The sequence below is a fragment of the Ceratotherium simum genome, chromosome 26 (assembly GCF_057802395.1).
Source record: "Ceratotherium simum simum isolate JZ-2026a chromosome 26, ASM5780239v1, whole genome shotgun sequence".
Lineage (NCBI taxonomy): Eukaryota > Metazoa > Chordata > Mammalia > Perissodactyla > Rhinocerotidae > Ceratotherium > Ceratotherium simum.
The window spans coordinates 29,349,092-29,362,704 of NC_141925.1; the positions used below are offsets into that span (position 1 = coordinate 29,349,092).

The 13,613-nt window shown below is 40.0% G+C and overlaps 1 protein-coding gene across 7 annotated transcripts in view; it reads right to left on the minus strand.

Moving 5' to 3' along the window:
• AUTS2 (activator of transcription and developmental regulator AUTS2) overlaps window positions 1-13,613 on the minus strand; it is a 1,117,069-nt gene that overhangs the window by 832,183 nt on the left and 271,273 nt on the right. For all 7 annotated transcript variants that reach the window (XM_087417414.1, XM_087417420.1, XM_087417418.1 and 4 more), the window contains one exon: window positions 9,216-9,428. In XM_087417414.1, coding sequence (XP_087273540.1) covers window positions 9,216-9,428 — 213 coding nt within the window. The remainder of the gene's footprint in view (window positions 1-9,215; window positions 9,429-13,613) is intronic.

The window sequence follows — 13,613 nt, forward strand, 5'->3', positions numbered from 1 at the left end:
TTAAGGAGAGAAAAATACAACCTAATTATTCCACCAAGACTACATTCTGGTAAACTACCAAAAAGCAGCCATTTTGAAAACACTATTTTTTGCAACATAATGTCTATAGCATTTGCTAGAAACATTTCTTTTTTGCCAATAATATTTTAGAAAATAATTCAAATAGTAAATGTAGAGAACAAGAATATGGTCCTAATATTGATAAAATTATTTTCACACAAGCTGTGCTTTAAAAATTTTAAGATTTGTCACAAGTTTGGCAAACAACATAATGTTCCCTTTCCCTTTTCTAAAAAGATAAAATGAGTATAATTCAGTTTATTTAAAAGTATGACTCTTGCAACACCTGCATTAGAGTCACCTAAAGAACTTGGTGACACACTCTGACCCCACCCAAGGGACTCTAAGTCCCTAAGTCAGAAGTGATACCTGGGAATCTGCATATTAACAAAAGACTCACAGTTGTTCTGACATAGGTAGTCTGAAGACCACTCTTTGATAAACAGTATTCTGTATGTTTCCTATCCTGAAAATGCAGCTAATTGCTTCTCAAGCTAATTACAGCCAATGTCAGCCACTTAGAACCATCACTGGCAATTAGGACCTGCCCAGCTTTCTACTACATGATTTGAAGGCACATGACACAAGTGCTTCCTGAGCAAATGCAGATGCAAACAGTGATCACAGACTGACCTGATAGAACAGCATCAGTATAGGCAGACACGCAGGAGAAGTGGCAGCTTCTGCAGAGCTGTGATCAATGAATGCAGGTAAAGTGTTTCAGCAGGCCACACGGCAGAGCTCATGAGGCCTTCTGAAAGACACCAGGCAGGCCCTGACAAGACCTGCCCACGTTTGTGAGCCATTTTGGTTTCTGCTCCTGTGTGTGTGTTTGTGAGCACTAGTATGAGGACGTACACCTCTAGGTGTGAAAGATCCAGAGCTCCTGCAAGAACTTTGTTCTATCTGCTTAGCATAAAATCATTAACACTTGTATCAACAGGCAAAATGGGTTCTTTTCAATATCATTAGGACCCAGCAGTAGCTCAAATGCATTCTAACAGTTGGGTTCCTGTGGCAAAGCAGGTTTAATGGGACTGAGGGTTAAGTACAGCAAGGGATATGTCATCAAGGTCCCCTCAAGCCTGAGCCTCAGGGACTCTCTAAAAGCAAATATCAGTCCTACTCAAACAAAGCAAATAATTCAGTATGATTTTGTCTCAGATAGTATTCACTGAAATGTTCAAGGGAAAGCTAAAAAGAATGCAGTGATATTGTATCTATCTTCATATTTAATTAAAAAGAGAGCTAACAGCACTTCCGAGAGAGGTCATTCCTTGTTCAGCATAAGATTTCTTTGTGCAAAGCTATTTTGAGAATGGGAAATAAAACAATTCGACATATAAACACTTATAAAAGCTACCATTTCAGAAAGGCTACTGATGCGTTAGCTAATAACTCTGAAGATGAGGTACAAATGACAATCCTGCATCTGCAGGCAGCCATGAGAGAATCAAGAAGATCATCCACTGTCCAAGTCCAATGAAATCCACAATGTTGCCCTTCCAGAATGTTCCACTGTGCCTGGAGGCCCCAACTGCCTTCAACAGAACTGTATTATAGGAAAAGGTTTATAGAAAGAAAAGTTAAATGCAAGAACTTGAAAATAGTATCTCAAAGTTCAAGAGATTAGATAATCATTTTCTCCTGCATAGTAACTGTATGAATAGCAGAGGAAGGAAAAGAAGGATGATGTCCTACAAAAAACTAATGAAGAATACTACAAGATGTTAGCAGATTTAAAATAAGAACTTTACACAGTTGTACACATTTAAAGAGAATCACAAAAAGGTGAGCTGTGTGCATATGGCTTGATTTCCAGCCCAATGAGTGCACATTTGGCTCTCCGGGCAGGATGAGACATTTCAGCACTGCCTGTGTGCACAGACTGAATCTTCAAATGCACCTTCCGCTTTTCCTCCTTAGAAAAAGATTTACAAATTGGGCACCAAGACATCCAACAGTTATCAAGCAACATTTACCACATAGAGTTGCCTGTGCCTGCCTTTAAAGCCCACCCACAAATTCATTTTCAATTAGCAGCTCCTCGAAAGGCAGTAATGAAAGCAGTTGCTAAAGAGCATTCAGATGTCACTGAAAGACTGCAAACCCAAACTGTAAATAGCACATTGTGAGTCGCCTGTCACCACCATCAACTCCCACGGGAATCTCTCAACACGCGGCTATCATAACCATCTGCTCAGCTCCCCACCAACACCACTGCAAACCGCACAGCCACCCATCCACTCCCACCTCCCACTCATTACCTGTCATGTACAGACTTGCGTGGATATGGGATTGCTGTGAGCAGAGATTAGAATGCAGAACACACAGAGGTTTATTTTATGTTCTGTAGCTAAAATCGGGCCACATGCAGATAACATTGTATCATGAGAAGAGTGAAAAATGTAAAATTAAATTAGCACAAAAATGCAGTTTTAAATAAAGAAAGGAAGTTCTGTCTACCCTCATCAACTATCAAAAGTATAGTGGCTAAATTATGTAAAGAGAAAAACATGCTCCCTCACCCTTCAATCATTGTAGGAATTTACGGTGAAGAGAGTTGAGGATCATTTCTGTCACTTTGTCCTTCTTACTTGTCTAACAATACATGGGATTTAAATGGCCCTTAACAGAGTTCCACACACACATGCACATAACATTCTTACTTTGGGATTTAGTGAATGTCACTTTTATAGAACAATTTCTATAGGTCTCAGGATTGCTCAAGCTGAGTTACTGCCATTCTTTTAATTGCAGTTCCTTATCCAATTCAGCCGCTTTCTCTCTGTAGGCTTTATTTTATGCCGTGGTAGTCAATGTGGTATGTCCTTTTTTAGCCAATTTTTACTCAATTTTAATTAAAAACTATATATGTCAATTGGCATAAAATTTTGTTAGTTAGTGGCCACATCACTCCAAACACCTGTCTCACTGAAGTTAAGGGCTGTTTGTGCTCACTCTTACCAATGTCCAGCGCTGATGGAATATATGCCAGACAACAAGGTAAGGAGTCAGGAGACACACAATCAACAATTCCAGAACTCAAAAAAATAAACTATCACTGCTTCCAAATGCCCCAAGTTAAAAAAAAAAAAAAAATTTCACATAACTCGTTATTATATTTGTTCTAGATTTCCCAATACCAAACAAATACCTCCAATATAATACACAACTAATTCTGAACAGAGCAAGCCTGAACTGGGCATTCCTCAATAACCAGATATTAAAAACTGGAATCTTATCCTTATTTCAAGTCAATCAAGACTCCAAGAGCAATTACGAGCCAATCTTTCCCCCCCCCAATCTTTCCTTATATGTTTTTACTCTTATTTCTGTAGTTTCGGCAAAGGGAAAAAAGTAGTGTGCAACTTAAATTCATCAGGAGTAAGAACAAAAAATTTTGTTTAATATCTCAGTTTGTAACCTTCATGACTACACAATTTCTGAAAAGCAAATGAAATCCCAATTAACACATAAAACTTGAAATTCTGAAGTATGAAGTAAAAATGATTTAACTGCAGCTCACATTTCTTGATACTAGCTCAGGTACCTTCAGTCATTAACCATTATAGCAAACATATTTAGGAAAGAGCACATAGCAACGTTCATATGTCTTTTCATTACTAAAGTATAATCCCTAATTATATTAGTGTTTCAAATGGTCTGATTTCCAGAAACCTGTAGGCTCTAGAGTCAAGCTGGATAAATACCTGTGTGATTTCAGCCAGGATTTCCATCCAAAACTAATTAGCAGGTCTTCAGAAATGTGACTTGAACTGGATCTGTTTAATCAAACTTTTCCATTATAAATTCTCCTTTGCAAGTTAATTTCTACTAGTAACAAATGTCACAGAGAAGTCCTCAGACAATCTGAGTCAGTTCCACTAAAATAAAAGATACGCCTCTGGTAGGAAACACTCTCAATGGGAAAGAGCATGGGCCGGAAAAGACTGCTCCATCAGGATGGGTGGAAACACAGTTGGTGGCCTAGTCACCTGGGCCCTTCTCTACCAACATAACCACTTACTCCAAGTAAGGCCAACATGCAACGCCAATACACAAAGCAGATGCAACCATCATGCACAGCTCAGCAATAGCTCTCATTTTAAAGGCTTGGCACTGGGATCAATGCCTCTTCTTCCTAGAAACCAGCATACATTTTTGGTATCCACAATTTACAATTTTGGTATCTACCAAAATTGCTATAAATCCTCCACCAAGTTTAATTCCACCATACTAGATTTTCAGAGAGAGGAGAACATTTCCATTCCTTACAAGCAAAACCTACTCAGATAACTTGTATAAAGACTTTTTAACCACATAAGGCATTCCCACATAAGCCATTCTCACCAGCAAGGTAAGAGTCTACCTGCCGGGCTCCTGAAATATTCCCAAATTCCTTTATTTTCCTCTCTAAAAAGGTATTCTATGGCTAGAAGCAATTTCAATAGGTTGCCTCTTTCTCTGGGAAATTCTGCCCTTAGCTGAATGGTTTTTTGGCACCTAAGATGCAGTTAGGAGGGAGATGCTGGGATTTATTTATTTTTTTTTTTAAAGATTTTATTTATTTTATTTTTTTCCCCCAAAGCCCCAGTGGAAAGTTGTATGTCGTAGCTGCACATCCTTCTAGTTGCTGTATGCGGGACTCGGCCTCAGGATGAACGGAGAAGTGGTGCCTCGATGCGCACCCGGGATCCGAACCCGGGCCACCAGCATCGCAGCGCGCGCACTTAACCACCAAGCCACAGGGCCGGCCCTGGGATTTATTTTTATGATCCATCCTGGTAGAAGAGTTAGAAGAGTTCATATAACATAAGAATTACCCTAGTTCACTTAAGCCTATTTCCTCTGGTTCAGTTCATACTGGAGAGAGAAAGGACAGACTAATGGACTAAATGGAGATTTAGAAATATCCTTTCAGAGGCAAATTTGAGAGTTCTCTGAACTCTCATCAACTTTTCTTCATTGCTTTTCTATTTTTAAACCCCTTTGCTTTCTCAGTGTTTTAAACTACAAAGCACTAAATTTTTAAAGCATCCCCTATGATCTAGAAGTTAGATATATTGAAAGTAAACTAAACTCAAAGCCCTAGAAAAGGTTCAGTTTTCCCAAAATGCTTCTGAGGAAGTTATAACTTGGACAGACGGTTTGATAACATGTGACTCCATTGTGCTCTTCAGTGATTTCATTGTGATTTTTTAGTCTCCCAATTAAAGAATAAAGCTCCTTATGGAGAAGACCTGTGCAAACTCTGTTTTGATTTTCTCATTCCCAAGTCTAAGTAGGAAAGAAAAACCCCACCAAACCCTTATGAGTAGGAGCTAAAACTTTTTTATATAGTGTCTGAGTGCTTACATCATGGGCAAATAGTTCGGTGTAGGACAAATATAAGCCTGTGGGGGGTCAGAAAGACATGCAGTCTTTTGTGTAAGTTATTTATAACTGTTCATTCATTCTTTTTAAACCCTTAGGAAATTAAGGAGTGTTCAAATCTGCCACATAAAAAAGTGCAACTATTTTACAAGACAGTTGCTAGCTCAGCATCTTCTAAGTCAGTATATATTTATACTTAAAAATATAATCCAACAAATAAGTTCCATTGGGGTAGTTAAGTGCCAGTTAAAAAGCTTTTTTTTAAACAGTATGCAAAACATCACAAGAACTGAGGTTTTATAATCAGGCAAGAGAAGGAAAAAGCGATTTGGTTTTAGAACTAATACATCTCTCTTAAAAAGTATATAATTGCACTCTTACGGTAAAAAGATTAGTTGCCTTCAACAGATTCTCAGGGAAAAAAATCCTATTATTTCCTCTCCACTAAAGAGTAACATCTTCCCATAATTACAGGAAAGCTGTGCATTAAGTTGCCTGCTCAGGAAGTACCATTTCCTAATAAGATGCAAACCTAATCCACTCTCACCAAGTCAAAAATAAAGACTAAATTCTCCCTCCTACTGGCCTCTTTCATCTGTAGTTCTTCCGATTATAACTCCCTCAGTAAGAGGCACTAAACAACAATCTATTAATTTAGAAATTCTCCTCCAGGCCTGCTCTCATCTCAAGGTTCCCTCCTAGCTAAGACAGTCAGATTCAGTTACTTTATCTGGGAAGAGGCAAAGGCAAGAAAAAAAGTAATTGTGATGTGTACAGGCATCTAGCATGATAGGAAAGCAATCTCCAATATTCTTAACAAAAGTTTTTGAACATCTATTGTGGCCATTAAACACTCGTGGGTCACCTTTTACCCCTAATCACACAACAGATAGCACTTGTCTGGGCTGACACATGACTAGCCATGCCGCTCCCTCCCACTAGGAATGCATCTCACTCCTCTCCTTTCAATGTCTTCAGAGAGCCACTCAGTTACAGACTCCAAAACTAAATCACCTTCAGACCTACTAGGGTCTTCCTTTACAGACCTCAACAATATTATATATCTCTGTTATTCATAAATTTAAAGAAGCATGGAACTCAGAGGGAGGAGCCTAAGACGTCTTCTAGTCCAAACCTCTCATTTTACAGATGGGCAGCAACAGACAGTTATTTGTTCAGGGTTTCATAATAGCACATGTGATTCTAGGAATATTACAAATGAAAAGTATTAAAGCTTTATCTCAATTATCAACTTCTGCTTCCCTTCCTACTAGAAAAAATAACACTTGATCTGGTTAGTATATTTTGGCATCAGCATCGAAGATAAGAAAACACCATTTGTTTTTAAAACCCTTACATAGGCCAAAGATACGATTCACTCTTTCCTCCTCCGTGATTCATAAAAAGTGAGTCAAAATAACTGCTTTTCAAATATTTTACCTAAAACAAGGATAGCTTTGATTTCAAATACCATTAGTAACAGAAGGTTGACCATTAATTAGGACCAAAAGCCACTCAAATTCGAGACATACAAGTCCCAGCATTCTTTTATGATCATCAACTCTTTCACCAAAGGGCAAAGTAGAAAGAAGAAATCTGAGGACAGAGAATAGAAAAGTCAGATCAAGTGTGGGAGTCAGAGAGTCAAGGATGAGGAACCATTGCTTAGTATAGGCTCAGAATTAAATTAGTTTCTTGCCTGAAACGGTAAGAAGCCTTCCTCCTACCCTGTTGGGAGGGAGGGCCTGAAGCAGAGGTGGTAGTTACATTGCAACCTTTCTCCACTGGGAGTAATGACTTTTCTCACATCTCTCACACAGAGAGGCATGAGCTGGGAGCCACAAACACCACAGGAATATCAGCCCTTCCTCCCTCACCCTACTGTCAAAAAAAATTTTTTTTTAAAGATCTCCATCCAAATGTGGTTGCTTACAAACTTTCCAGCTCTTTCTCTGCTCTCTGAACTTATTAGTTTATTCTGTTTCTTCTTGTGCCTTAATAGGCCATTTCTATGACCAAAATCATTCCTTCTGACCACACTACTTACACAGTTTCAAAAAATAACTTGTAGACCCCCTGCATCCTATGACCTGGAGTTCCCTTTCTCTTCATGCCCAATCCTTATCCCAAACAAGGGAAGCAGAACACATAGGGAAAAAAGAGCAAGCCAGAGAAATCTGGGTCTAAACCCTGGCTCTGTCCTCACCGCTAAGTGGTCTGTGACAAGTCACTTTATTTCTTTGAGTCCCAGTTTCTCCATCTATAAAGTAACCATAATATTACTTACTAGCCAGGTTGTTGTGAGAATTACAAATCTACTACACAAACTCTCTCACTGAATGCTGTAATGTGGTATGTATTAGATAAATGTTAATAATTACTATTATAACTCTAATCAGGCATTTCATTTCAGGACACATATGTACCTTCAGAAAAACTGCCCTGTGTGTCAGATTTGGGGACAATTCCCTGAGATCCTTCTGAGTTCCTGTTGAAATTCATCACTCTAGATGTTTTCTCAGCAGTATATCCTTCATTACCCATCAGGTTGAACTCCTGATACCAAACTGCCCCCTAGATCTTACTGAGGCTTTTGGTCCTTCCAATCTTTTAACTAAAAATCATCACCAAAAATACTTTTGATGCTTTATAAGAATGATTCCAAAACTGGCCTGACCATTATCAAATAGGAAATTTCTAAGACTACAAATTTCTGTGCCTTGCCCCCTAGAGATTCTTGTTCATTAGGTTGTAGGGAAGGGCCAGGAATTTGTATTTAATCAGGCTCAGGATATGATTCTAATGATCTGTGAGGTTTTGGAACCACTGTTTTGTATGATCCCAGATCTTCCCCCTCTGCAGAGAAACATCTGCAAACTAGAAATTACCTGTTCAGCTTCTAATTAGCAGCACCTGCTCTGTGAACCACACTCCCTTCCTCTGCTTCCTTCAAGTGATAGTCAATACCACCCAGTGGTCCCACCAAAAACAAACAAAACACACCCAGGACACAAGTAACTCAGCAGGCACTAAAGCCTCTGGATTTGTGCAGAAAAATTGCTATAAACAGCTTCGTTTCTCATTATTAATATACCTCACGCGGGGATTTCCACAGGCAGAAAGGCTCCCCAAATGCCAAGAGCTATATTTTCTTGTGGGTCATTGAAACCTAATTAACAGACCACTAAGCCCCACTACCAGATTTTCATACAATCAGCAGATCACAAAGACAAGTCTTGAATTATGGGCTACCGAGAACAACCAAAGAACTGAAAGGCAAATTCATTTCTTCACCATTGCTCTCCACATGCCACAATATTTGAGCTTCCCAGGAAAACATAAATTTTATGCAAGGCACTGCCTGCATGCAGACCACCATTTTTAGCACCTCAGAAACTTAAGACACACAGTGTATGTGATCAAATCTGCCTGTTCTGTTTGTCCTAATTATGAGGATCTCTCTCCTGTAAGCCAGTCTACCTTGACTATCATCAAGACTTCAGTCAGTCTGCCCTACACGCCAGTAGCACCAGCATCGAGCTTTGTTACACAGAGCACATCTGATTAAAAGGGTACCATGCTGAAGTTTCAAAAAATAATGAAAACACTGAGCTTGGTTCGGTATTCTCTGTGAGAAGCAAGCACACAGCTCTGCAGGACAGCCCTCCAGCATCCTGCCAACGATCTCTTCTCCACCTGTTAGAAAGAGCCACAGAGGAGCAGGCACTCGAGGAAGGGATTCTGCAGCCACAGAAGAGAACACAGGTAAGCTCTCTCACCTGTCGGAGTCCCTTCGGCATCTTCTTCCTCTTCCCAAGGTGCTGGCAAAGGTTGCGGTCATTTTCTCGGTCTGAGCTGTAGTGGTGTGGGTGGCTGAGTCTGCTCTTCTTGGAGTGAAAGGACAAACCGTTGGTAAGTGCTTCTCGTTTCTTCTTGGTCAGAGGGGTCTGGCGTTTCTCCACACGTTCCTGAGGCTTACGTGCTACATCTTTCTGTAGAAAAGAAGAGAAGGAAAGGGAAGTGGTGGTTACATAGGTATCTAGGGTCACACCCAAAATATACGCTAAACGGGGTTACTAGAAGGGTGGAGGGGAAGGCAGAAAGTGGGATATAAGATTATCTAAAACTAAGAAACAGGGCTCTCAATTTTTCTGAATTCCTAATGCCACCACAAATATATCCTTTCTATTCTTGTTGGGTAGAGAACTCAACAAAACACAAAGCATCTGTCCATTAAAAGTGATTTCTCTGCTGCCTGGGATCGGGGCTTTCCATTTGATTCTGAGCTGGGTCCAGCACACAGTATTCCCTGAGGAGGCTCAATACACTCACTTTCCAAAACAGTACATCAATTATGTCTCAGAAAAGGAGTACTAAGTGCATGCACGATTCAAAAAAAAGCAGCACAAGGCTGAACATCCAAGGCCAGGTGGATGTGAGCCAACAACAAAACAACTGTCGATTCACATGATTAAAATGTTTCCTTAATGCATTTTATTTTTACCACAAGTTCCTCTGAGCACCCTTAATTCCCATCTTTTTTGAAAAATGTAACAATATTATCACCAAGATCAACAGCAACTTTTCATTTATTCCTGCGTGTGGTTGGGGGTGGGGAGAAGGGTAGCGGATGTTCTGGTATGGGGAGCAGCATCTGTAGAAACTACAGGCGAGCATTTCAGTCCACAGACTGAGTGAGTTCTGTGTCTGCAGGCAGCTCAGGACATACTGAGATCCCAGAAGACCTGGGTTCGAGTAAGTCACTGCAACCCTAGCCCACATGCAAAATGGACTCAGATATGACCTGATACAATATGTGTGAACATCCTCTAAACCCTGAGAAATACTGTACACATTAAGCACTAAAATTAAAATGATCTGACACTCAATAATTTGTAAATGAGTGGATATGATCCTCTTCATGCTGAAAATGCTCCTTCAAGGAGCCTCACCTTCACCAAATTTCTCAGTTTCTGTGTAAATGCACATGTAAAAATAAAACCAAAACGAAAATTTCCCTTGATCCATTTCTCCTTCTCAAAATCCCACTCTCTCTTTCCTCTCCTTCACTGCCAATATCCCAGCACTCCCGCTTGACATATACGGTGCTCCCCGATGTCTTTCCCCAAATCAGCGACAGGCTATTAGTTTAGTGTGGACCTTGAAATCTACTTTGCCTTTGCCTCAAAAGCCCTCTTTTCCACACCCCTCCCTATTCTAGTTAAGGACTCTTAGCAGTGCTGCCCACTCAGGAAGACCTTTCTGTAATGCAAAGCACTGTTCTCAGGCCCTCACTCCTTCAACAAATATTTTTTTTGCACCTAGTATAAGCCAAATACAAATTCAGCACTGTCCTGTAAAAGCTAGGAAAACAATCGTGTGGGGAAAAAAATCCCCACCTCCTGGAACTTAGAATTTAGGGGACAATTACCAATCAAATCACACAAATACATGATTGCAAACTGAAATAACTGCTCTAGAGGAAAGGTAAAGGGTGCTAAAACTGGGGGAAATGGTCTAGCCAGAGGAGGGGGTTGTGGCTGAGGAGATGACTGCCATTTGACCTAGACTGAAACTCTGAGCAGACAGAAAAGCTTGTGCAAAGGCCCTGAGGCAGCTGGTAGCATGACCTTTTGAAAGAATGAAGACAGGTACTAAGTATCATTCATCTCAGTAACACCAGAGCTTCACATACAGAGTCAGGCAAATAATAGGTGGTCAATACATGCTTGCTAGATAAATAAATAGACAACTAGCTAAAGTATCCAAACCTATAAACCACAACAGTGACTTAATAATATCCCAAGCTGCCTCTAACACAGAGTGAATGAAGCAAGCTAGAAACAATGACAGAAGCAGGAAACCAAGGAACCTAGCAGGTACTGCTGGTACACAAGTAGGATCACAGCAATGAGCAAGAAGCCCCAGAAAAAGGGGAAGGCCTTATCCTTAGAGCCAGAAGATATCAAAGATAACAATCTTATAAGGCATATGAGTGGCTTCTGGTCTAACTCTCAGCTGCTATCACTGCAGATGAGTCATTCTCTGCCATTGGAGATGCGGCTCTCCTGAGACAATGATGTAGTGAGAAGTATTCAGCGGACAAGCTGAGACGGAAGCAAGTGCACATGGCCATTGATTCCACAGTCTCAGAACCCTGTGCACTATGCCTAACACACAGACAATAAATGTCTGCTATATTTATTCCTTTGTCCAGTGCCACAACCACAGTCAGCTATGTCAGACATCTGCTTAGCTCACACTATTCTGTGTTTAGCCTCACATGTAAGCAAGATGGTCAGGTGTCAGGAAAAGACACTCCAGAATAATGGCCACGCCAGCAAAGGCAGCCAAGTGAGTTCTATTGTGCACTGCTTCTATATACTATGATTAAATTGTACCACTTCAAAGGGTAATATATAAACTCCCCACAGGGTAAAAAAAAAACTCCTTTCTTTGTCACACAACTCACCTACTACCCTGCATCATAGGCATGTAGAGTATCAGATTAATAAACAACTGATATTTAATAACGTATCAGCAGTGCTTTTAAAAAAATTACACCATTCTCTTTGGAGACCAAATCTTCTTTCACACTGAAGGTGCTCCAGAGTATATTGAAAATTATGTGCAATTCCATACAAATGTGAATTAATATTTATGAGAATATGGTATAATTTTTTCCAAATCCATTTTATTTTCATGTAGCATATTAATCAAGGCGTTCTCACTGCACCACAGAATAGCTACATAGAGCAAATGGACCCCATGCCGTGACATTAGCTTGTAAGAGACCTGCCGAAGTCTTGGCAGCAGCAGTGCAATCATCTTAGCACCGATTAATATTGAGATTTTTCAACTCTGGAGGGTGTGTGGGGGGAAGAGGAGAAGAGAGAGAGAGGATCAAAGTGTGTGCAAAGGTGGTGGCTTAAGAGGTAAGAAGAAATGAAGAGTCTTTAAAACGTTTGTATTATGTAAGTGGTTTACATTTTCAAAGACTAGAGATTATCTTTATTCTTTCAAAGATGTACTTTTATTTATAAATTACTGTATAGACCCTTTGGTACAATTCCTGAATAAACCAGGCTGCTGTTTGTTCATTCCCTCTATGAACATTTACTGACTGCTTACTATGTATTAAGTAAAATAATCACTTAAGTTCTCATTGACTGTCTTGGGGAGAAGAGTGACAAAAACTGTCCCCTATAAGCAATGAGAATTAAAGACAAATCAGTTGATTATAAACTACTCACCTTATACCATTCTAAAAAGCTGTTCAAGCAATCATATACATATGTATCTGTGCATATATCCAGTCACTAACCCACCACCAGCAAACTATTAGCAAGTAATTTAAGAATTTCCTTAAAGACACTTGGGCAGTCTATAAAGCACTGCTATAATATGGGGAGGAAAACTGTCTGGTTTATAAAATAATTTTTCGGAATCAATGAATGACAAATTTCAAAGGCCTGTTGATTCATTCGTCTACCATGATCTAGACTAGTGATTCCCAAAGAAAAGTAATGTCCACCAAAATTATCTGCAGTGCTTTTGAAAATAAGATGACTAGGCTCCATACGTGGCAAGGGAAGCATTTAGCAAAGAAGCATTGGGAGGGAAGAAGGGAGGAGGGAACAAGAACAAGGAAGAGATCTGGAAAAAATGCATTACGGCATTCATTTGACAATCACAGGAGTCGCCAGAAGGCCAGCCAGCCAACAACAGAAGGCTGGCTGTGCGGTAAAAAGATTTAGACGTATCTGCTGGCAATAGAGGGGGTAAGTGCACAAGCCATGCACAATGGGGATAGGTTTTGTAAACAGTTGAAATTATGTAATTTTTAGGTCACTGGTGATGGAGGGCAGGGTCACAGCAGCACATATGCTGAGAGCTCAGAGACTGACTAACCAAAGCAATTTCCTTCAACACCCAGCTTTCTTCAAAATAGGTGATCTTGCTCTTGACTATCCCTTCTCCCAAATTACAATCTTCCACCAAAGGCTTCCTGGGCCACTCCAGAATTTCACAATGAGATGGTTCAGTGTTGTGCAAACGAGGGAAGAGCGACAAATTGCAGATGAAAAACTGTAGACTGAAGGGCTCCATTTGCTGATTACAGATGAAGTCAGAGACAAGAGAAAACAAAGGCATGATTTGCCTGCCATGCATGAAAT